Source organism: Gobio gobio (assembly GCF_949357685.1).
Source record: "Gobio gobio genome assembly, chromosome: 14".
In the NCBI taxonomy this organism is placed as follows: domain Eukaryota; kingdom Metazoa; phylum Chordata; class Actinopteri; order Cypriniformes; family Gobionidae; genus Gobio; species Gobio gobio.
This window is the reverse complement of record NC_137107.1, coordinates 44,910,273-44,935,413: the sequence shown is the minus strand read 5'-3', so window position 1 is coordinate 44,935,413 and position 25,141 is coordinate 44,910,273. Positions and strand designations below refer to the sequence as shown.

The 25,141-nt window shown below is 37.5% G+C and overlaps 1 protein-coding gene across 2 annotated transcripts; it reads left to right on the top strand.

The window, feature by feature from the left end:
- The first annotated feature begins 995 nt into the window (after nt 1-995).
- miga2 (mitoguardin 2) lies at nt 996-22,034 on the top strand. Of its 2 annotated transcripts, none has more exons than XM_079834883.1 (16): nt 996-1,051; nt 2,966-3,256; nt 4,298-4,505; nt 6,137-6,252; nt 6,358-6,478; nt 8,242-8,372; nt 8,469-8,586; nt 8,706-8,782; nt 8,875-8,987; nt 11,380-11,452; nt 11,545-11,631; nt 15,817-15,915; nt 16,251-16,385; nt 17,061-17,114; nt 17,279-17,395; nt 20,693-22,034. In XM_079834883.1, exons 2-16 carry the CDS (start codon nt 3,161-3,163, stop codon nt 20,915-20,917), a joined length of 1,770 nt encoding a protein of 589 aa, XP_079691009.1. In that variant the 5' UTR covers nt 996-1,051; nt 2,966-3,160; the 3' UTR covers nt 20,918-22,034. The 2 variants fall into 2 exon arrangements, with proteins under 2 accessions (XP_079691009.1, XP_079691008.1); XM_079834882.1 differs by having other exon boundaries at nt 999-1,051; nt 8,676-8,782; nt 20,693-21,481.
- Nucleotides 22,035-25,141: the final 3,107 nt, after the last annotated feature.

Below are 25,141 nucleotides of genomic sequence, written 5' to 3'. Positions count from 1 at the left end.
TGCACATGAAGTGTGCCATGTGGGACAGGGCCCAAGTCATTCATCACAGACAGTATCGTCAGTAAGCTATACTTATTGTATTTCGGCCACACCACAAGGTGTCACTGTGGCCTCAACGCTTCGCCCTCGCTTACTCTGAGCTCGATTGCTATGTCTGAGGTAAACCACGCCCACCTCATTACCCTACGGAAAAAGAAATGTAAAGATAAAGAAACATAGAAATAAATAAATGTAGAAGTACATACATGTAAATAAATAAATGTATAAATAAATAAATGTAGAAAGGAATACATGTGGAAATAAATAGGAATAAATAAATGTATAAATAAATAAATAAAATAATAAATAAACAAATACATGTGGAGAAAATAAATATATACATAAATAAGGAAATAAATGTATAAATAATTATTTATTTTTGTTTTTGCTTTTCTATGTATATTTATTTATTTATATATTTATTTATTTATTCAGGCTTTTTTAGATTTCTACGTAAAAAAGGAGGAGTGCGTCAATGTTTTGTGTGGAAGAAGAAGAAGAAGAAGAAGAAGAAGAAGAAGTACGCAAGAGAACAATAGCGATGTTTTGCAAGCACCACTAATAATAATAATAATAATAATAATAATAATAATAATAATAATAATAATTTTAAATAGTAGATCAGTAAGTTGGCTTTTTCAAGCCAACTTAATAAAGAAAAACACCGTTTTCAATTTGTCATCATATTCCCTTTTTTCATGGCTACAAAACGATATTACGTCGGGTACTACTGTAAATACATTATTATTATTATTATTATTATTATTATTATTATTATGCTCAGATGTCGAGATGTCAGATGTCGAGGCAAGAGTCGCGTCGCGACTGTTGATGTCATTGGATAACCAACGCTTTGCGTCTCTCCCTCCTCTTTCCCCATTGGTTACCAGTGAACCATCTAAAGCCGTTATACGGTTTTTCCGCTGTCGCTCAAAACTCTGCCCCGCCCACCAGGAAATCACAGGTTAGTGTGTGCAATGCGGAATGAAATGTCCTTCCAAAACAGGAGAAAGTGAGTGTGGGCTGCTTTTCAGAATTTCACTTTTGATATTGCAATTACATTTGCTATTATGTGTCTGCTCTTATCTCCGCTTTAAGCATATATAAATGTGTATATCACTGGGGGACACTGTCCTAAAAGAGCCTAGTGTATGTGTGTTGAGCTAAGCTAATGTGCTTGTGGTGTCTAAGGACATGGACACATAGAGGGTCAGCTTATTTATGAATCAGTATGAATACAATAAGGAGGATCAAATCAGCAAGTAATGAAATAAATTGCCTTAAAATAAACAGGGTTTTACCTGTCTGTGTGATCTTTGTTGTTGCCAGTGACTTCTGGTATTCATGTATGATGTAGTTGCAGGGTTAACGTTATATGTTGAATTCTCATCATCATGCACCTTTTATATTTCTATATTTCTTTATAATTCAGTTGAAAACTGATTCCTTAAGAACCTCTTTACTCTGCAGAAGCAGCATTGCTATATTTCATAGAATTATGTCTTCAACTGTCAGACTTGGCAGATGAAGGGGCGTGTGATTTGCTAATACTTCTTGCTTAATACTATCTATCTATCTATCTATCTATCTATCTATCTATCTATCTATCTATCTATCTATCTATCTATCTATCTATCTATCTATCTATCTATCTATCTATCTATCTATCTATCTATCTATCTATCTATCTTTTGTCCTGAATAAGATATTTTACATAGGAGATGTTTACATATATTCCACAAGACAAAAAAACAGCTGAATTTATTAAAATTACCCTGTTAAAAGTTTATGAACTCTTGATTCTCAATCCTGTGTGTCGTTCCCTGATGATCCACGGCTGGTTTTTTTTGTTTTGTGATGTTGTTCTTGAGTCTCTTGTTTTTCCTGAGCAGTTAAACTGCCCAATGTTCTTCAGAAAAATCCTCCAGGTCCTGCACATTCTTCAGTTTTCCAGCATCTTTTGCACATTTGAATCCTCTCCAGCAGGGACTGTATGATTTTGAGATCCATCTTTTCACACTGAGGACGATTGAGGGACTCGAACACAACTATTGAAAACGGTTCAAACATTCACTGAAGCTCCAGAAGGAAACACGACGCATTAAGAGTCGGGGGTGAACACTTTTGAGCAGGATGAAGATGTCCAAATTGTTCTTATTTTGTTTAAATGTCAAGTTTTTTTAATTTAGTACTGCCACTTCAGAAGCAACAGAAGATACTTACATGTTTCCCAGAAGAAAAATTAAGTCCAATTTACCTTGATCTTCAAATTCACGATGCTCTTAATGCGTCGTGTTTCCTTCTGGAGCATCAGTGAATGTTTGAACCGTTTTCAATAGTTGTGTTCGAGTCCCTCAATCGTCCTCAGTGTGAAAAGATGGATCTCAAAATCATACAGTCCCTGCTGGAGAGGGTTCAAATGTGCAAAAGATGCTGGAAAACTGAAGAATGTGCAGGACCTGGAGGATTTTTCTGAAGAACATTGGGCAGTTTAACTGCTCAGGACAAACAAGAGACTCAAGAACAACATCACAAAACACAAAATCAGCCGTGGATCATCAGGGAACGACACACAGGATTGAGAATCAAGAGTTCATAAACTTTTAACAGGGTAATTTTAATAAATTCAGCTATTTTGTTGTCTTGTGGACTCTTTTTCAGGACAGCACTACATAAAAAAAATAACATGCATTTTGTATTATCTCCCTTATTTTGTTAAAATTATTCACATTTTCACAGATTCTGCAAGCAGTTCACATACTTTTTCTTTCAACTGTATCTATTTGTCTGTCTCCTCATTTTAACTACATTATATTGTGCCAGTATTGATACATATTTTGTATATGGCGTGTTTCAGTCTGTTTATATAAGCAAAGCTTCTAATCTAAACCACTAAAATGATATGAAATGTCTTTTGGTCTCCAAGGCGATGAAAATGCGGAGCGCTGCAACACTGCGACGTGGAATTCAAAGCTGTGTTTGTGGATGAGTGCTGCTGATCTCCAGTCAGTCTCACGTCCAGCATAGAGGCCAGAACTGAGTTCCTGCTGCAGTTGTTCCGGGATCCGTTTGGCGCGACTCGGATGTGAAAGCGTCTGCAGGAGGGAGGGGCGGAGCTGAGATGTCATTCAGAAGTGCAGAGGGCATGTCCATCATGCAGGCCTTAGCCATGACCGTGGCTGAGATACCTGTGTTCCTGTATTCCACCTTTGGACAGGTACACAGCAGAACACACTTCTGTATATCTGATCATACGCCACATACACTACTACTATACATAAACGCTGATACAACCGTGGTCTTGGACTTTATATTGTCAGCTTAGCTAACAAATAAAAGTGAAAAAATTGGCCTATTTATCACTCACAATGTCTAAAGGTGTTTGCGAAGGCAAACTTCACTACTACTACCAACCAAACATTGTTGCTATCTTCTTCTAAAAAATGTAAATTTGAGGATTTTTTTTTTATTTCAACTATAAATAAAAGTAACATTTGATGAAGCATAAAATAAAGCATGTTAATTGTGATAATATTGATAGAACTACCATATTTGGTACATTAATAAATAAATAAAAAATGGGACAACTCCATTTTGAATGAAATTTTAGATTCAACCTCAGTGTTATTTTAGTATTATTTTATTTTAAAATCAAATTCAAAATGAGAAAAAAAAATTCTATAATCATACATAAATAATTTATTTATGTATGATTATAGGTTTTTTTTTTCTCATTTTGAATTTTATTTTAATTTTTTTAAATTATATTACTTCAAAAAAATGTCAAAATATTTTTGGTTTTCTTTTCAGTTTACGTTTTAGTAATTTTGTTTTGTGCTTTTGCCATTTTTATATTTCTATTTAGATTTAATTTATTTAGATTTTTTTTTAAAAATCACTTAATTGCAAAGGCAACATTTCTAATTTTAATTTTAAAAAATTTGTTTAGTTTAATTTAGGTTTTTAAGATTTTAAATCTAATAGTTACATAATTTTATTTCCGCTTTATTTCAATTACTGAAAATAGTTTTAGTTTCATTAAGTGTAACAACGTGTTAAAATCAAAGTAAAAATAAAAAGATTTATTTATGCAATTATTCTTGGATTGTCATTCCCTTTCCCCTACTTTGCTAAGAATTAAATGGATTAATCATTGCAAATAAAACTTTGTGTTTTTTTTTTTTTTAAATAATGAATCATGCAAAGTGAAGACAGCAAATAACTGATTCCCTCATTTCTGACTCTGTCATTTTCTCAGTCTATATTCTCTCAGCTGAAGTTGAGTCCTAGTCTGAAGAAGGTGCTGTTTGCCACGGCGCTGGGCAGCGTCGCTCTGGCACTGACCGCACATCAGTTAAAGAGGCGGGGCAGGAAGAGGAAGCAGGTGCTCGGTAAAGAAGCGCAGAAATCTGTGGGCATCCCAGAACAGCTGCTCCGAACCAGCCGGCCAGCCTCACTCAAGAGAGGTGAGGATGTTCACGTTTTGCCAACAAAAATATTACCTGTAAACCAGAGCTGAGCTGTTGTGCGTCTCCGAGCAACACAAAGTATTTCGTTTCTGAATGAATTTCGCATTTTGAGCAAATCAATCGGGTGAACCAATGATTCAATGGCCCATTCATAAAAAGTCATTTACTTCATTCCTGAATGTTGAACGAATCAAATGAATGACTCAATGACTTACAAATTTAGACATTTACTGCCACCTACTGGGAGTTTTAGTTTCTTATTTAGAGTATCATTTCATTAAAAAAAAAATCATATTTCAGGGATATTTTGCCCCAGGTTTATTTATATTTACTCACCCTCATGTAGTGTCAAACTTGTATGACTTTCTTTCTTTTGCATAACGTAAAAGAAGATATTTAGAAAAATGTTGATAACCAAACTGTTTTGGTCTGTAAATGTACACACCGATCAGGCATAACATTATGAAAAATATCATTATGACAGGTGAAGTGAATAACACTGATTATCTCTTCATCACGGCACCTGTTAGTGGGTGGTATATATTAGGCAGCAAGTGAACATTTTGTCCACAAAGTTGATGTGTTAGAAGCAGGAAAAAAGGGCAAGCGTAAGGATTTGAGCGAGTTTGACAAGGGCCAGATTGTGATGGCTAGACGACTGGGTCAGAGCATCTCCAAAACTGCAGCTCTTGTGGGCTGTTCCCGGTCTGCAGTGGTCAGTCTCTATCAAAAGTGTTCCAAGGAAGGAACGGTGGAGAACCGGTGACAGGGTCATGGGCGGCCAAGGCTCATTGATGCACGTGGGGAGTGAAGGCTGGCCCTTGTGGTCCGGTCAAACAGACGAGCTACTGTAGCTCAAGAAGTTAATGCTGGTTGGTTCTGATAGAAAGGTGTCAGTGCATCGCAAAACAGACAAAACCTTGCCCAATTGTCTTTATAAAGATTTATTTTTCTTGCAAGAAAGAGCCACAGTCAAAACAGCCATACAATGCCTGCCTCGAGTGTGGACTGAAGACACAAAGAAGCCACAAGCTTTTATACCCCCAATGTCTAAACAACCCTTCTCAGTAGTTTTCCACACATGGTAAATGTAAGAAACACAACACACAAATGGCCCCCCTCTGTCTTCATTTAATTAGTTCTATCCGACACCTTTGGCTCGGGAGGGTCCTCAAATTAGGTGTCCCGCGACCCCCTGGGTAACAGACACAGTCACCGTGTCTGTCAAGCTTAGAGAGGTGTTTTTGCATGCGGAAACACATGTTGACTCCTGTGTGAACTCAAACATGTAAAAATGATTCATCTTCTGTGATTGAATTTTTCCCCAACACATAGAAACGGTATTCCCTGGTGGCTGTGGCTCTTTCAGCAGATAATGCGCCGCCACAAAGCAAAAATGCTTCAGGAATGGTTTGAGGAGCACAACAGTGAGTTTGAGGTGTTGACTTGGCCTCCAAATTCCCCAGATCTTGATTCTCAATCCAATCGAGCATTTTTTTATATATATATCATTTAAGTCAAGGATTCTTGTAATTTATATAATTTTATCGGGCGAATTCAGTTTTTTATGATATGTCACCTGTAAAATGCTATATACAAAAAACATGGATCTTTTTTTCCCTTTTCAGGTCCGGTTCCAGGGCGGCAGATGATGAGTCCCAGCACCCGCAGTAATGACACATTCAGCGGCGTCTCATCTCTCGCACAAAGCAAACACTCTAGCTCTTCACACAGCATCGCCTCTGTACGTACATCTCACCAATACAACCATTGTCTTCCTGTTTATTTGTCAACAAAACTGCTTTAAAAGGCTTAACTGACCATTTTTAACTTTTTGGATCTGCCTCAGATGCGAGTCCCCTCCTCTCCCAACCAATCAGTGAACACTGGGATGCCGTGGGAGGCGGAGCCAGTGGCAGAGGAGGTGGGAGTCGGAGAGGATGCCAATGCTGAGAACCTGTATCTCATGGGTAATGCAGTTTAGTCTTGTGATCTATTGTATTATCTTCCATACTTCCATACTGCATATGTTAAATGCTACACGACTGTTCAAAAGTACGATTTTTAAAAAAATTCTGCAAGGATGCATTAAATAGATCATAGGTGACAGTAAAGACATTTTACGATTTTTACATTTCAATTATTTTCAAGAAATGAATACTTTTAGTCAGTAAGGTTAGATTAAATTGATCAAAAGTGACAGTAAAAACATGAATAATTTTGCAAAAGATTTTTATTTTGAATAAATGCTGTTATTTTAAACTTTTATTCATAGTTTCACAAATATTTGAAGTAGAACAACTGTTTTCAACATTGATAATAATGTTTCTTGAGCACAAATCCTCATATTAGAATGATTTCTAAAGGATCATGTGACACTGAAGACTGGAGTAATGATGCTGAAAATTCAGCTCTGATCACAGGAATAAATTACATTTTAACATACACTCACCTAAAGGATTATTAGGAACACCTGTTCAATTTCTCATGAATGCAATTATCTAATCAACCAATCACATGGTAGTTGCTTCAATGCATTTAGGGGTGTGGTCCTGGTCAAGACAATCTCCTGAACTCCAAACTGAATGTCAGAATTGGAAAGAAAGGTGATTTAAGCAATTTTGAGCGTGGCATGGTTGTTGGTGCCAGACGGGCCGGTCTGAGTATTTCACAATCTGCTCAGTTACTGGGATTTTCACACACAACCATTTCTAGGGTTTACAAAGAATGGTGTGAAAAGGGAAAAACATCCAGTATGCGGCAGTCCTGTGGGCGAAAATGCCTTGTTGATGCTAGAGGTCAGAGGAGAATGGGCCGACTGATTCAAGCTGATAGAAGAGCAACTTTGACTGAAATAACCACTCGTTACAACCGAGGTAAGCAGCAAAGCATTTGAGAAGCCACAACATGCACAACCTTGAGGCGGATGGGCTACAACAGCAGAAGACCCCACCGGGTACCACTCATCTCCACTACAAATAGGAAAAAGAGGCTACAATTTGCACAAGCTCACCAAAATTGGACAGTTGAAGACTGGAAAAATGTTGCCTGGTCTGTTGAGTCTCGATTTCTGTTGAGACATTCAGATGGTAGAGTCAGAATTTGGCGTAAACAGAATGAGAACATGGATCCATCATGCCTTGTTCCCACTGTGCAGGCTGGTGGTGGTGGTGTAATGGTGTGGGGGATGTTTTCTTGGCACACTTTAGGCCCCTTAGTGCCAATTGGGCATCGTTTAAATGCCACGGCCTACCTGAGCATTGTTTCTGACCATGTCCATCCCTTTATGACCACCATGTCCCCATCCTCTGATGGCTACTTCCAGCAGGATAATGCACCATGTCACAAAGCTTGAATCATTTCAAATTGGTTTCTTGAACATGACAATGAGTTCACTGACTAAAATGGCCCCCACAGTCACCAGATCTCAACCCAATAGAGCATCTTTGGGATGTGGTGGAACGGGAGCTTCGTGCCCTGGATGTGCATCCCACAAATCTCCATCAACTGCAAGATGCCATCCTATCAATATGGGCCAACACTTCTAAAGAATGCTTTCAGCACCTTGTTGAATCAATGCCACGTAGAATTAAGGCAGTTCTGAAGGCGAAAGGGTACACAGTATTAGTATGGTGTTCCTAATAAATGCATTCTTGGTGAGCAAAAGAGACTTCCATAAGTGTAGAGATGTGTGCAGCTGATGGTGGTCTTCTCTCGTCTCTTCCTCCTGCAGGTATGGAGCTTTTTGAGGAAGCCCTTCGGAAGTGGGAACTGGCTTTAAACATCAGACACAGAGATCCCTCCGGTGCATCTGGCGCTAGCAGTCTCGCCCCGGAAGGATCAGAACTCGTTGAGCGTCATTCGGTAAATATCTCTTATTCTTAACCATCACTACAGAAGGAGGAACCATGTGTTCATCTCACTCTCTTCTTCACTGTGTGATTCCAATTTGATTTTCAGCCTGAACTTCATAATCATCAGTTTGCGGAGAAGCTGGAATCTCTGCTGCACCGAGCCTACCATCTACAGGAAGACTTCGGCAGCACCATCCCACCGGACAGCCTGCTCGCTGATCTGGGTCAGATGCGCACAAACACATGCTTATACAGGGTTGCCAAATGTGTTTTGTCTGTCTGTAGCTTACTTAATGAAGTAGTTTGTGTGCAGAGAGTGAAGGAACGCTGATTCTGCCCACAGTGGGAAGCTCCCATCCGATCCAAGACGACGATGCCACGACAGTCACATCGGACGACTCGTTTTTCTCTGCCGCTGAGGTCAGGACACACACACACACACACAGGTGTCAACAGACACGTGCAAGCTCTCTTGCATGTATTTGATGTCACTTCCCACTTTGTCTCTATAGTTGTTTGAGGCGTTCTCACTAGAGGACACGTATCATCTGCTGAAGCCGGCAGCTCTGTATGAAGAAGCCCTGAGTTTAGTGCGAGATGAAGGCGTGGCCTGCAGATCACTGAGGTAGTGCATACTACACACTGCATACTGACACCCTAAATATTACATACTGGCACCCTGGAAAGTAACTGTATCATCGTCCAGCTCTTTATTTAAAGTTGGATATATATATTCAACTTTATCCACTTGCATGCAGAATACTCACGTAAAGCAATATATTTATCAAATCTCAATTGCTTGTGTAGTTGCAAAATGTAACTGTATTGTCACCCAACTCTAATTTGCTAAAGGTATGAAGAAATTAGGATATTATAAACATTATCACCATGATTTTCTATAAAGCTGCTTTGAAACAATGTGTATTGTAAACAAATGCCATATAAATATATTTGATTTGACTTTTTTTTTTTATCCCTTCTTGGGTGTATTGATATATTTAATTATTTATTCACAACTCGTTTTGTGAAATCAGAATTTCCAAGATTCAACAGTAACAGGAGAAAAATACATATTTTTTTTAATAATCTTTTAAGTCAAGTCAAATGTTTTTATATAGCATTTTTTTTTATTTTACAATACACATTGTTTCAAAGCAGCTTTACAGAAAATCATGATGATAATGTTTATAATATCCTAATCTCTTCATACCTTTAGCAAATTAGAGTTGGGTGACAATACAGTTACATTTTGCAACTACACAAGCAATTGAGATAGATTTGATAAATATATTGTCTTAATTTCTTCAAACCCTTAGTAAATTAGAGGCGATAATATGGTTACATTTTGCGGCTCCCTGAGGCATGCAAATACCTCCCAATATGAAAGCTATCCAGTTGTAACCATCTCTTAGCTCTGTATCATGCTTGAAGAAAAATGTGGTCTCTATTTGCACTTTCAATATTGAGTACTTTGATTATGGTATTATGGTTATTGTTTGCACTTAATATCTATGATCATTTTGTGGGAAGAAGTTCAGTTAGGAGGTCAAAAGAAGCTCATGTAAAGTAAGGTCTGAAGAGATAATCATACAGGAGAGAAGCCAGTCAGTTGAGGTTGTGGGAAAACCTTTACAGGGCTTGTTGTCTTTTACTGCATATGATAATTTATACTCAGAAAGTAGATCTGAAATGACATTCATTACAAGATGATGAGTTAAAACATTTTAAACGCACCTGCAAACTATTTTTCTAGTCATGTATTTCATCATTGAGGATTTCTTAAAAATACTATGTAAAAATCTCGTCTCGTTCTCGTGAACCCAATCTCGTGTCTCATTTCGTCTCGTGAGATAAGTGTCTCGTCACACCCCTAGTATACACTGATCAGGACCCAAGTTTTCCGAGCATAATATGTCCCAAAGCATCACACTGCCTCCACCGGCTTGCCTTCTTCCCATAGTGTTCCCCAGGTAAGCAACGCACATCCACATGATGTAAAAGAAAACATGATTCATCAGACCAGGCCACCTTCTTCCATTGCTCTGATGCTCACGTGCCACTGTTGGCGCTTTCGGCGGTGGACAGGGGTCAGCATGGGCACCCTGACTGGTCTGCGGCTATGCCGCCCCATACGCAACAAACTGCGATGCATTGTGTATTCTGACACCTTTCTATCAGAACCAGCCACTGATCTATATAAATGACATTATTATTGATCAGTGGAACCAGCATTAACTTCTTGAGCAATTTGAGCTACAGTAGCTCGTCTGTTTGATCGGACACACGGGCCAGCCTTCTCTCCCCACGTGCATCAATGAGCCCATGACCCTGTCGCCGGTTCTCCACTGTTCCTTCCTTGAGCACTTTTGATAGAGACTGACCACTGCAGACCGGGAACACCCCACATGAGCTGCTGTTTTGGAGATGCTCTGACCCAGTCGTCTAGCCATCATAATTTGGCCCTTGTCAAACTCGCTCAAATCCTTACACTTGCCCATTTTTCCTGCTTCTAACACATCAACTTTGAGGACAAAATGCCACTAACAGGTGCTGTGATGAAGAGATATTCAGTGTTATGCACTTCACCGGTCATAATTATATGCCTGATCGGTGTATATCACTTTGCGTGAGTAATCTGTTTGCATATGGATAAAGTTGAACATGTATATCCAGCTGGGCGATACAGTTAATGATTTCTGTTAACAAATTTGAAAACAAGCAGCTTTGTCATAATTACAGAAGAGATAGCCTGTAACGGGGCCTTTGAGTCAAAAAGGTTGAGAACTGCTGACCTACACAATACATGCTAATGAATACTAATCCTAAACCCTCCGCTCCATTAGCATTGATTTTAAAGTGAGATGGGACCAAGTGTACTACTGCACATACTGACCAGATGTTCAGTGTGTTCCCCTCACACATTCTCCTTTGGGATTTGAAGATTTCCATGTTAGCTCAGGGAGCCTGGGCTGATGGGAACACACACTCAATGTCACTTTTGTGCCTCTGTTTTACAGAACTGAACTGCTGGAGTGTTACAGCGATCAGGACTTCCTCGCCAAACTGCACTGCATTCGACAGGCCTTCCAGGTCAGCACACTCTCACACACACATGATTACACACACATACACATGGGAACAGGGCTGTTGGTGAGATCTGTGTGTGTTTGTTGCGTCTGTAGGTGCTGCTGCTGGATGAGACACACAGGATGTTCTTCATGGAAACAGGGAAGCGGATGATATCTGGACTCCTGGCCAAAGCCAACAAGGTGCTTTTTAAAAAATAATTTCAATTTAAAGCTAGGGTAGGCAATGCATTTCATGAAATCTTTTTGTTACACCGGTTGAAAATCTCTTCACATCTTAATAGCAATGAATAATTAGAAGTGGTCTAAATATTAAAACATGTACATATATCTTAGGTGGAAGTCTCAGGGCCAAAAAATGTTCATTCAATCATTCCATTTTGTCCGAGTGCAATAATAAATAGGGCATACATGCATGTCAACATATGTATTTCCATACCTCATTATCGTGCAGATATCACATGTCATCAGTGCATCCCATAAAGCTATGCAGAGTTGTAGACAGACTGAGCACCGCAAAAAAAGCACCGCAAGTTCCTCCCAGGCCCCGTTCTAAGCACCCTCAAACCTAAGCAAAAGCACCCTCAGTTGATACTGTGAGAATATTGTCGAAACAGATTTGGGAGATTTGCAAATTTGTGTCCGAGCTCTGGAGAGAATCAAATGCATCTATTTACAGCTCGTTTCTGCAGCGGTGAGTAATGCAGCCAATCACAGTTGATCTCTTGAACGCAATCAGGGGTGTTTAAAGGTCCCATGGCATGGCATTTTTCTATTATTTTATAGTGTTTCCTGAGGTGTACTTATATTGTTAGTATGATTTTTACATCATAAAATGTCATAATTTAAAAATAAAAGGCATTTTTTCTATACTTCGGTTTGCCCTGTGGTTGACTGTCCTGTTTCAAGAGGCGTGTCTGCTGTGAGACTTCAGTAAAAACGCCAACTGTTGTGATTGGCTGACATCTTTGCATTTGAAATGAGCGGAGGGGGCGTGTTTTAACGAGGTCTACGACGCACGAGCTGCTGCCAGAGAGACGGATGGACCTGAGTTCACTTCTCATCAGTTCTCTCAGCATGTCTCAGTTCAGGGTGAACTGTTGTAGTTACTAGAATATACTTCAGGTTATTTGTTTATTTCTAGTCTGAGGGGCTGTCACTCATGTCAGAAAGTTAGTAACTTTAGTAAATTATGGATCAGCGCTGACTCGAGACGCGAACCGTTTAGAACGATTCAGTCCGATTTGGTGAACTGGTTCGGTTCACTAAAAAGAACCGATTCAAAAGAATGATTCGGTCGCGAACCGGACATCACGGAGACGGAGCGATTGCTAACAAAGTTATTTATAGTAACTACGGAGTTGTGACTTGTGATAGCTCTGTCTATCAGCGCGAGTTTATTGTGTTTGTATCTGAGAGTTCTGAATAAACACGAGTCCCAGTCACGCCGAGTCCGTCTTCATCATTATTCTACCAACTTTGTAACACATGCAATGTACCATTACAGCGAGATGAACGAGTTAGTAAGTTTGATTAAAGCATTATTTCTAGACATGTTCCAATCATATGAAAAGCGTCAGTGACGCGCATTGAGTAACTTACACAGCGCAAACAAAGACACAACAGCAGTAATCGAATGTAATCCAGTTTATTGTGGGGAAAGCTGGCTAGCCTAGCCGGATACCCTCACGCTTACCCCCCTTCTGCTTAATCTCACGCCGCGTATGGCGCCTCCGCTGTGGGCCAGATGCAGTACTGGGGGTCGGGGATGTTGAAGGCCGACCGGCCAGTGCAGCCCGAGCTTCGGCGTGCGTGAGGTTTATCTCTAAAGATGTGGCTCTGCCGATGTTAAGCAGAAACTCCCGACTGTATGCACATTTAAGAACAGATAGACGCGATGAGGACGTACAAAAACACTGACTCACAAGATAGAAAACACGAAAACACCGTTCTGTCGGGAGAGAGAGAAGCCGCAGTGTGTGCACGAATAATAAATAATTAGCTACACATAAGAAATCACTGATCACAGATCAGAAGGAACTGAAAAAAGACTTCTGTTTTCATTTGTACATCCAAACACTGAGAAACTGCCAGCGTTCACTCGTTCACAAGCAATGAATGATCTCTCGAGCGTTTGCATGGGCGTGGCAGATTCTCTGAGCGGAGGAAAGGGAGGAAACCGTTCCTGCTTGGACGTCAAACCAGGAGACTTCAGGATTGGCTCGTCTGGCCTGTCATTTTCTTAAAGGCAGAGAAAGACAGCCAGAACTCGGTTTTACACCGATCAACATTTCTATCTACTTGGGGACAATATTCAGGCTAGGGGAACTCATATTAATGTTGAAATACCTCATAAAATGAAAATTTCATGCCATGGGACCTTTAAGTTAGTCAGAATCTCACCGCTCAAAATGGCAGAGTTTTTATTCAGTGCTGAGTTAATGCAGGCTCGTGAAACCTCTCATTATCAAACAAAGTCAAGACGCGATGTAAGTAAGAGATTTATTGTTGACATTTTTATAACGTAACTTTGTGAGATCGCGATGAGCTGACAAAGCAACAGCATTTTAGTGATCGTATAGCGATCTTGGCACACTTTCGAGGCTACAGTCTATAAAATTCATTGAATAAAACTACTGTTGCTAAGAGGAAGGATGGCCAAAGATTTGGAAGTGAAATCTAAATATAAATGCTACTATATTTATAGAGACAGAAATATCCTCCTGACCCAGAATAGAGGTTTTGCCTCTGTAGAGGACATTATTTAGTGAATTACTCTGACAACATACACAGTTTTAAGTCTGGATATTCTTATGAAATATGAGACATTGTAATGAAAATATTATTTCACGTCTTTTTACATGACATATTTTCCCAAAACACATTAATATGCAAATTAGATACAGTGTATAGGTGCATTACACATGTTTACACACATATTGCATAAAGTAAAAGGGTAAATCAAATTATTCTGTTATCTTTCATAACATTAAGAATCATCTTTATACAAAGTTTGGATTAAAAAAAGAAGAAGCTTGAAGCATAAAAATTGATTGGTGAATGAAAAAACAACAACATTGTTTTTGACTATTCATGTCTTTTAATTTTCTCAATAAATAGTTCTGGTGTCCTCTACAGAGCAGAGGATATAGCATAAAACATAGGAATTTTCGCTCCAAACAAAAAAAAATCACATTAAAGCAACGTAAAGGCAGATTAATAGACACATATTTGTAGCAAAATATTTTTGAAATTCAAATTATTGGTAAAAGTGATGACTTGTAAATAAATAATCATACATTTCTCACTGTACACTGCTATGGTTGCTTAGCCTACATCTGCACTTTACTAGAGCACCCTGAGTGATTTGATTCTGGAACCGGGCCCGGTCCTGAACCAAAACAACAAGTTTATGCTGCGTTCTCGCCATGTCATAACCGTGATTACAAAATGTCAACTTGTGAAGTTCTACGAGTCGGAGCTCTTTAGGGAGGGTGGGATCTTATGCTTTCAAAGCTAGCTTGCTATTGCTAGCCTCTACAAAACTGTACAACCTTGCTTTAAAGACAACCTATTCTGCTTTTTTACATGTTCATGTTTGTAATGTTGCTGTTTGAGCCTGAAAAAGGTCTGAAAGTTAAAAGCACAAAGTCCCTCCAGCAGGAGTTTCTCTCTTTATCAGTGTCACTGTTTCTGAACTCCCTGAAGTTAGTTAGTAGTGTAGTTAGTTGTTAGTAGTGTTGAAATTCGCAGTTATGGTAAAGGGCGGGACATTTCCCATACACACTCGAAGCGCTTGACCAATCATAACACAATGATTCAGCCGACCAATCGGAACACACTGTGCTTTTCACAGAGCATTACTGACAGACTGGGAAGAGAGGAGCTGCAACAATGACAAATATGGGGGAAATAATGTGTTTTTGTACATTCAAGCATGAAAACCTGTTCTAGTAGAGCCCAAAAAACAAAATCAAGACTTTGTAAAAGAGCATAAATGGCCTCTTTAACTGTAATGTGACATTTCTGAATGAAACATTACGAATATACAGTGGTTGATAATGTATGCAGGGCTGTATTATTCATGTGAGTTACGATGTGATATTATTGGTTAATATTAATTTTATTAACCAATTAACAGAAAGGAAAGTTGGAGAAAGTTACTACATTTTAATGAAAAATTATATGCAATTTTATATAAATTATATATTTGTTTTCTCATTAAAATAACATACATTAATGAATTGTGCACAATAAATCTAAAGACTGTAATTAATAAAGGAAAAACAATCATTTTGAAATTGTATGTCTGGATTTTTATTGAAATAAGGTTTTGTCTTCTGCTCTTGAATGTGTGTGAATGTTTAGAGTCCAAAGGCATTTCTGGAGAGTTATGAGGACATGTTGCAGTACACGCAGAAAGAAGAGACGTGGCCAGTCACCAAGATGGAGCTGGAAGGACGAGGGGTGTGTCCTATTGTCTCCTATTTCTCTGTTTTTGTCCATTTCCATTGGCTAAACAATATTCTGTGTTCAAGTCGAACTTCAAGCAGGTATTCTTGACTGTCCCGGTTATCAATGAAAAATATTTAATGATAAGTTAAAGCTAAATAGAAATCTTTTGAAAAAAAAAAAACTAATAAAAATGAAAAAAATTCATAACAAAATTACCAAAACAAACTATACTATAAAAATAAAAGCTAATTCTAAATATTAATATAATACTAAAATAATTTGTAATAATTTTTTCAAATTCCTGGCTCTTTGTTTAGACTTACCTTTGACCTTTGATTGTGCTCTAGGTGGTCTGTATGAACTTCTTTGACATTGTGCTGGACTTTATCCTGATGGATGCGTTTGAAGATCTGGAAAGTCCTCCGTCTTCAGTGGTCGCGGTTCTGAGGAACCGATGGCTCTCGGATAGTTTCAAGGAGACGGTATGAAAACGTCCAAACGTATTGGATCTACACAATTGAAAATTAAGGTTTTGTTTAGTTTAGAACCAAAAAGGAGCATGGGATCAATTCTTAAGTGCCACAGAAGAAGTCTTTATTCTCTAGTTCTTCAGGAACCTTCTATGTTCTGGTGCTTTAACAAAACACTGAAAACAAAACACTGATCTGAACAACATATAATAACCCTTTTTAATTAAAGGGATAGTTCACCCAAAAATGAAAATTCTGTCATTTACTCACCCTCAAGTTGTTCCAAACCTGTATGAGTTTCCTTGTTCGGCTGAACACAAAAGAAGATATTTAGAAGAATGTTTATAACCAAGCAGATAGAGCAACCATTGACTACCATAGTAGGGAAAAAAATACTATGGTAGTCAATGGTTGCTCTATCTGCTTTATAACAAACATTCTTCTAAATATCTTCTTTTGTGTTCAGCCGAACAAGGAAACTCATGGTTTGGAACTTGAGGGTGAGTAAATGATGACAGAATTTCCATTTTTGGGTGAACTATCCCTTTAAGAACCATATTGCAACCCAAGAAACCTAAAAAGCCAAACAGAGGTTTTCCTTGAAGTTTTTTATGGTCTATAATTTCTGTGTCTTTGTATTTCTTAATTTCTATTTTATATTCCTGTGTCTCTCTCTGTTTTTATAAGGCATTGGCTACAGCCTGTTGGTCTGTCCTAAAAGCCAAAAGGAGACTGCTAATGGTGAGTGTGAAAAACAAAACATCCAGGCTGTGTTTAGATCTGGAAACGCATCTGATCCACATTGCTTGATTTGAGGAATCATGTCTGTATCTATAGGCGTGTGTGGGATGAGTTTCATATATTCTGATTGTAATAGTATCTCTTGTTTTGTGTTTGCTGCTCAGGTTCCTGACGGTTTCATTGCCCATTTCTATGCCATCTCTGAACATGTGAGTCCAGTTTTGGCTTTCGGGTTTCTGGGCCCCCGACAGCACCTCAGTGAGGTGTGCACCATATTCAAGGTAAGACGTTCTTAGTTCTCTCCACACTCCTCCATTACACCTGAGATAAACCTCCCAGTAATCCAGGAAGAAGTGTAATCCAGATCAGGACATAATCTGATGCTAATCTGATCTCTGTGACACACTGATGTCTGCGATCAGATCACAAACAGTGATTGTCAGTGTGTGTTTTTACATACATGATACATACATACAGTTGTTCTCAAAAGTTTGCATACCCCTTGCAGAAAATGTGAATAATTTTAACAAAATAAGAGAGATCATACAAAATGCATGTTATTTTTTATTTAGTACTGTCCTTAATAAAAATATATTTGACATAAAATATATTTACATATTGTCCACAAGACAAAAAAACAGCTGCATTTATTAAAATTACCCGTTCAAAAGTTTATGAACCCTTGATTCTCAATCCTGTGTGTCGTTCCCTGGATGATCCACGGCTGTTTTTTTTGTTTTGTGATGGTTGTTCATGAGTCCCTGAGGCCTGTTGCATGAAGCTAGCTGAACAAACTCTGAGTTTCAGAGTAGGTTTAGAGTTGACAAATCCAGATAAATCCATCCTGGTTTAGATCAAGTTCAACGGTCTCTCAAAGCTTGGTATAAACATTCTCTGTCAACTCAGGTTTAATCCAGAGTTTGCGATTAACTCTGAAGCGCATGCACCTGAAAGTGTGACACGTGCGGCAAACAGCCAATCACAGTGTCCGTTCGATTCACTTCTCGCAAGAGACACGGCGCAATTCACTTCTCTTCTGAATTGAAAATTATCATGAAATTAAATGCGTTTACAAAGCAGGAATAAACACTGCTGCTGCAGCGAAAGTTTATAATTATAGGTTCACAAAGAGCTCAAATGAATACACGTTGTTTAAAAGAGTTATGAATATATGTATTCTATTTGTATTAATATTTGGCTACTTGACAATTAATATAATAATTATATGAATATATTATATTAATTAAAAGTAATTATAATTCATATAATATAAATAATTAGCACCAAAAGATGAGCAATTTTGTCTCTAAAGTTTTTTCACTCTAAACTGCTTTAATTTTGCAACGAGAGATACAGGGGGTGTGGCTTTATTGCATCTTTACTTGCAGCTGATTGGTCCAGTTTGCGTTTGCGATCTCTAACCCAGAATAAAACCTGCTCCAGAGCAGGTTAGCCATGTAGTGTAAGTTACTATGGTGATGAACACTGCTAAAAACCAATCCACCTTCTTGAGCCCGAAAAAACAGAATTTGCTCAAACTAATCTCGAACTTACCTGGGTAGCAACTGAAACAAGCTTTGTGCAACATGCCACTGGTTTGTCCTGAGCAGTTAAACTGACCAACGTTCTTCAGAAAAATCCTCCAGGTCCTGCACATCCTTCAGTTTTCCAGCATCTTTTGCACATTTGAACCCTCTCCAGCAGGGACTGTATGATATTGAGATCCATCTTTTCACACTGAGGACGATTGAGGGACTCAAACACAACTATTGAAAACGGTTCAAACTACTTTTTGAATTTGAAGATCAAGGTAAATTGTACTTAATTTTTCTTCTGGGAAACATGTAAGTATCTTCTGTTGCTTCTGAAGGGCAGTACTAAATGAAAAAAAAAAGACATTTAAACAAAATAAGAACAATTTGGACATCTTCATCCTGCTCAAAAGTTTTCACCCCCGACTCTTAATGCGTCATGTTTCCTTCTGGAGCTTCAGTGAATGTTTGAACCTTTTTCAATAGTTTTGTTCGAATCCCTCAATCGTCCTCGGTGTGAAAAGATGGATCTCAATATCTGCTGGAGATGGTTCAAATGTGCAAAAGATGCTGGAAAACTGAAGAATGTGCAGGACCTGGAGGATATTTCTGAAGGACGTTAGTCAGTTTAACTGCTCAGGACAAATAAGAGACTCAAGAACAACAATTCAAAACAGCTGTGAATCATCCAGGGAACGACACATAATATTGAGAATCAAGGGTTCATAAACTTTTAAATAAATTCAGCTGGTTTTTTTGTCTTGTGGACTATATGTAAACATCTTTTATGTAAAATATCTTATTCAGGACAGCACTAAATAAAAAATAACTTTCATTTTGTATGATCCCTCTATATTTTGATAAAATTATTCACATTTTCACAGATTCTGCAAGGGGTGTGTAAACTTTTGAGCAAGACTGTATATTAAAACTAAACAATCTGAATATCATTGCACTAGATAATTATCAAAACAAGTGTCATTTATTGTACATGAAGCACAAACACATTTTACATTCAAAACATCTCACTAAAATAAGATTGTCTGGTTGGAAACAATAGTGTTGAACATGAATACAGTCAGTATTGTGTTAGTGGAATATGCTGATGTTCACCTGTGGTCAGTGTTGGGGAAAGTTACTTTGAAAAGTAATGCATTACAATATTGCGTTACTCCCTTAAAAAGTAACTAATTGAGTTACTTAGTTACTTTTTAAGAAAAGTAATGCGTTGCGTTACTTTTGCGTTACTTTTTCTCACCTGGGCTGGGCTTGTTTTTGTTTTGTTTTTTATTACAAAAAAAGTTATATTTTTGTAAAGACCTCTTCATACCAAAATTGAAATAATCAGCCCCAGGCTGAGGTAAAAATGCAAATTCACGCATGAACAGAAGAGGGCTCTCCTGTGCTGCCATTCTGGATAATGGTAGAATAGGATGCAGGAGAAAAAAGTTTTACCAGTAAAAACTAAAAATCTAGTATTTTTCATCATCAAAGGTCAGCAGCAAGACATTGGTAAATTAAATATAAAGGTAGATTAAATGCATGAAAATAGTTGTTTTATTTAACATTTATATATTTGAGGTTTGCATAGTACTCTGATTTTGCATTTGACTGATTTTATTAATTTTGAGGAGTACAGAATCTTTATTGTGCAAGTGAGATAAATAAATGCTCACATTTAGTCTAGAACTACAATAACCCTCATGTTTACACACAACGCCTCTGCACATTTTTCTCAACATGGGGCCAGGAGAGCTGTCAGTCAAATTAATGTGAAAAAGTAACTCAGATATTTTGTTGTAAATTTGAAAAGTAATGCGTTACTTTACTAGTTACTTGGAAAAAGTCATATTATTACGTAACTCAAGTTACTTGTAATGCGTTACCCCCAACACTGCCTGTGGTTCCTCTGCTAGGACTTGAGGAGAACTGACTTCATGTATCCACTAAAATCACCAAAACACAAGTCGATTCGATTCGACCCTTCAAACATGATGATGTCAAGTTATGTAAATCCATTTCACATTCTCCTTTGAATCTCCACAGCAACAGATCGTGCAGTATCTGAAGGACATGTTCGACCATGATAAGATGCGTTTCACATCCGTCCCGTCTCTGGCCGAAGACATCCTCAGTCTGTCCCACAGACGGGCGGATATCCTGGTGGGTTACCTGGGCATTGACAGTCTACCTGATACCAATGGAGCTCTACCCAAGAGCCCCTGCCAAGCCAACAGCGAGCATCCGGACGCCAGTGGGCCGCAAGACTGAGGTGCAGAATGATTGATGACCTAATCTAGTTTTGAAAGAGCCTAGGTCTCATGTAGCTATTCGTCACCGCCGACCAATCAACATGACTGTAAACTGCATTCGTTTAAAAGGCGTTACACCTACAGTCCCGTTTCATCGAATATTTAGAGAGATATACCACTACCGCCTCATCTGAGGTCAACCAAGGCCTTTTCTTGCAAATTTTCGTTTGCCATTGATTATCCAGCGCTGCTATCCTAGACTCCCTCGTTTTAAGACCCGGGATTCGCCCAGATTGACGAATGCTTTGGAAACGGATTCTTTCTAAAAACCATCGGAGAACTCGCCATGATCTGAAGGAACTGAGTAAAAACCATTTTTTAGCCAAACGTGCAGCCTCGTTTTGAGTTGCAGATCTTCTGAATCAAACCCACAGCGTATCAACTGATGCCTCTTTCGTCGAAAAAACAAGCTTTTCTTTGTTTTACATGTCGGTTTGCAGATTGTGTGATTTATATAAACGCCCGTTGTTGGGCGTTTACGCTTGTGCCAATGGCCAAATAAAGTCTTGCACTGAGTACAATGAAGAGGGAGAATCAAGACTTTACCGTAAGTCTGTCAGCACATTTTAGATGTGAAGGCAGTTTGAGAGACTCACACAGGAAGTGCGTCATTATAACAGGATGTAGCGGTCCAGATCACATTAGCTGAGCTCACTTGTGTCCTCTGAGAGTTGCTGTAGCCCTTGTGGTTTATTCTAACCCTCACAATATATCAGTCACAGTGTTCATCAGAGCCTCAGATAGGTGTTATGTTATATTTCATCATACTTCATTCTTGATTTGTCAATATTCAGGCTTGCTCACGGACTAAAATTGCTGATTATCTACTTTTCTATTATATAGATAGATATTCATTATGTATTATAAATTTAATACAGCAGTGGTAATGGGTCAAATAAGTCAGTTGTAGAGCCGTCACTATTAGGTGAGTAGGAATGATTGACTCCATATATGTGGCAAAGAAATGTGCTTTATTTCGTTTTTTTTGTGAGTTCAAGCCTTTAAGCTCCGGTTGTTAAACACTATGAACTGCATCTGTGCCATTATGATCAATTCAGTTATTACTTCATTTTGTGAAAACAAACCAAAAAAAAAATGCTTCGACACTTATTTGTTTACAGTTGAAGTGAATGGGGGAAATTACCTCATAGACTTCAATTAAAGTAGATTTTTGGTTTGTTTTTGAGGGACATATACTATTTAATTATGTTATATAATAATATAAATAATTATAGAGATAATTATATATACATACATACTTACATACTACTGGTCAAAAGTTTGGACCAGTGTTTAATGTTTTTGAAAGTAGGCTCTAAATCTCGCCAAGACTGAATTTATTTGATCAGAAATGCAGTAAAAACAGTAATACTGTGAAATATTATTACAATTTAAATCAACTGGTTTCTGTTGTAATATATGTTCAAATGTAATTTATTCCTGTAATCAGAGCTGAATTTTCAGCATCATTACTCCAGTCTTCAGTGTCACATGATCCTTCAGAAATCATTCTGATTATCAGTGTTGAAAACAATTTTAGCTGCTTAATTTTTTAATTAAAACAAATCATAATACACTGCCATTCAAAAGTTACTTTTAAAAGTAAAAATACTTAATACTTTTATTTAGCAAAGGCACACTAAATTGATCAAAAAGACAGTGAAGACATTTATGAAATTAATAAATATTAATATATAAATAAACTTTCTATTCATTTAAGAATCCAGAAAAAAAATCACAGTTTCCACAAAAATATGAAGCAGCACAACTGTTTCCAACATTAATAATAATCATAAATGTTTCTTGAGCACAAATCATCATATCAGAATGATTTCTGAAGGATCATGTGACACTGAAGACTGGAGTAATGATGCTGAAAATTCAGCTTTGATCACAGAAATAAATTATAGTTTAACATATATTACAACTAGTGCTTTCAAACGATTAAGAGTGATTAATCCAAAATAAAAGTTTGTTTTTACATAATATAAGTGTGTACGGTGTATAATTATGTATATATAAACGCACACTAATTTTTTCCATATATATATATATATAATTATACATGTATATGCGTGTATTTAAATATACATAACAATTATACACCGTACACACTTATATTATTTAAAGATTATATTATGTACTTTTATTTTTGGATGCGATTAATCACGATTAATCGTTTGACAGCCCTAATTACAAAAGAAACCAGTTCATTTAAATTGTAATAATATTTCACAGTATTACTGTTTTTATTGTGTTTTTGATGCAGCCTTGCTGAGTTGAGACCGGTACTGTATATAATAATTTTCCTTGGCAATGGCACAGATGCTGTCGATAGTTCAAATTGTATTCAACCCATGTTAAAATCTGTTTAAAACAAACAACAAAACACACTTGCTAACACCCAGCAGGTCTTTTGATTGGTCTGTCATAATACGGTAATAAAGCTGACCTGCAATAACGTACAATATCGCTAATTAAAGTGTTAATAATTTTAGAATTTTAGGTCATTTTAAAAGCAATGCTCATAAAATGTCTAAAATAATCCTCAAAGTCACTGAGCCTTGACAAAACTTGACCATGTCCCTTAAGTGTGAACCGGAGACATTTGAGAAATTAGATATTACAATCGTTATAGTGTTTCTTTTTGTCCTTGTATTGACCATTTAAAACTGGCCCCGCCAGTGTTGGGTGTATTGCACTTTATATGTTAAAAAAAAGAGATACAGATGTTAATTTTCTCTATTTTTATCAAAATATACAGTTGTTAACTTGATTATATGTAGTGTATTTGTTTTGCTTTTGAATCTTGTTGGACAGATGTATAATTTATATGAAAAGGTATTTAAAATGGAAAGGTGCAAATGTGAGAGGATTTGGGTTTGTTTCTAATTTAAAAAAGCGGAAAAATGTCTATATAGCATATAAGAACGATATACTTGAGCACCAGTCAGAATCCGGGTTATGAGTGATTGGTTGTCTTGTGCCTCTGTTTTTATTGATATATTCTTCTTTGTCTTTATTAAATACATGCATGCACTCGTGCTATTAGAACTCTGCACTGCTTAAAATAAAATCATACTTTTTTGTGACCCAAAACCCTTTGCACCAACTTAGATGCAGATATATAATTCTTGCCAAACACATCTTTATTCCTCTGAATGATATGATTATTGTTAATTGGATAACCAAGATTGTGCACCTGAAATTTCACTGTCAAAAACTAAAGATTCATTTTATTTTTCATGTTTGGAAGACACATTGCAGCAAAACCAGACTGAAGGTACAATGTTTGATTTCATATCATTCCAAGGGGTTTTGATGAATAAACTTTCCAACACACTGTTTAATCTGCTGCACGAGTTTTGCGAGAAGACATCATGAAATTATGTTTTGACCTGCGCTGCTACATCTTTTTACTTGCTAAAGCTCTGAAACAGTCACTCGTGTCTGTGTCCCATTTCTGAAGCATCGGCCCTTTTAAAGATTATTGATATTTGATGTGATTTATAAAAGATTCACCAATGTGCTAAAAGAGTTACTGGCGGACAGTAACAGATGCTCTGATTTTTATATTAAGTTATGGTACAGTTCCTGATTGCTCCAATAGATGTGCTGTTTCTCATATAATAACCGAATCAAATGACGGTGTCTATATGGGAATGTTTTCATTGAATCGGGATGTTATTTCCCTTCACTGCTGCTGTATTCTGCCCCCACATAATTCACTGAACAATAATGTTTTATGTCTAAAATTGTGTTCGAATTGTGACTAATGATGGCCAAAGAGGACGAACCGGGGTGGTGGAAACAACTCGCGTTTTTATTTCCCTGAAACTTTTCTTGGTGTGTGTATTTGTGTTCTTCAAATGCCTTTTTGTTCTTACAAATTAATGGTTTCAATCATTGTATTGGTTTATTATTGTATTGTCATTTTGCCTTCCCTAGCCAACATAAAGTCTTTCTTTTTTTTTATCGGTCTTTAAAACGTGTCATTACTGACCATTCATATCTCCTTCTGGAACAGTGGTAACTAGAAGAAACCTATTGAATGTGACCTTTGACCCAATGCTTTTTAAACCTTTTTTTTTAAATGTATTTGTGCCTGAAAGGACCTTCAGACTTGTATTAAAGCTCAAAGCATTTCTAAGTAGCATTTGAGCATTGCTGCAATATTTTGGGT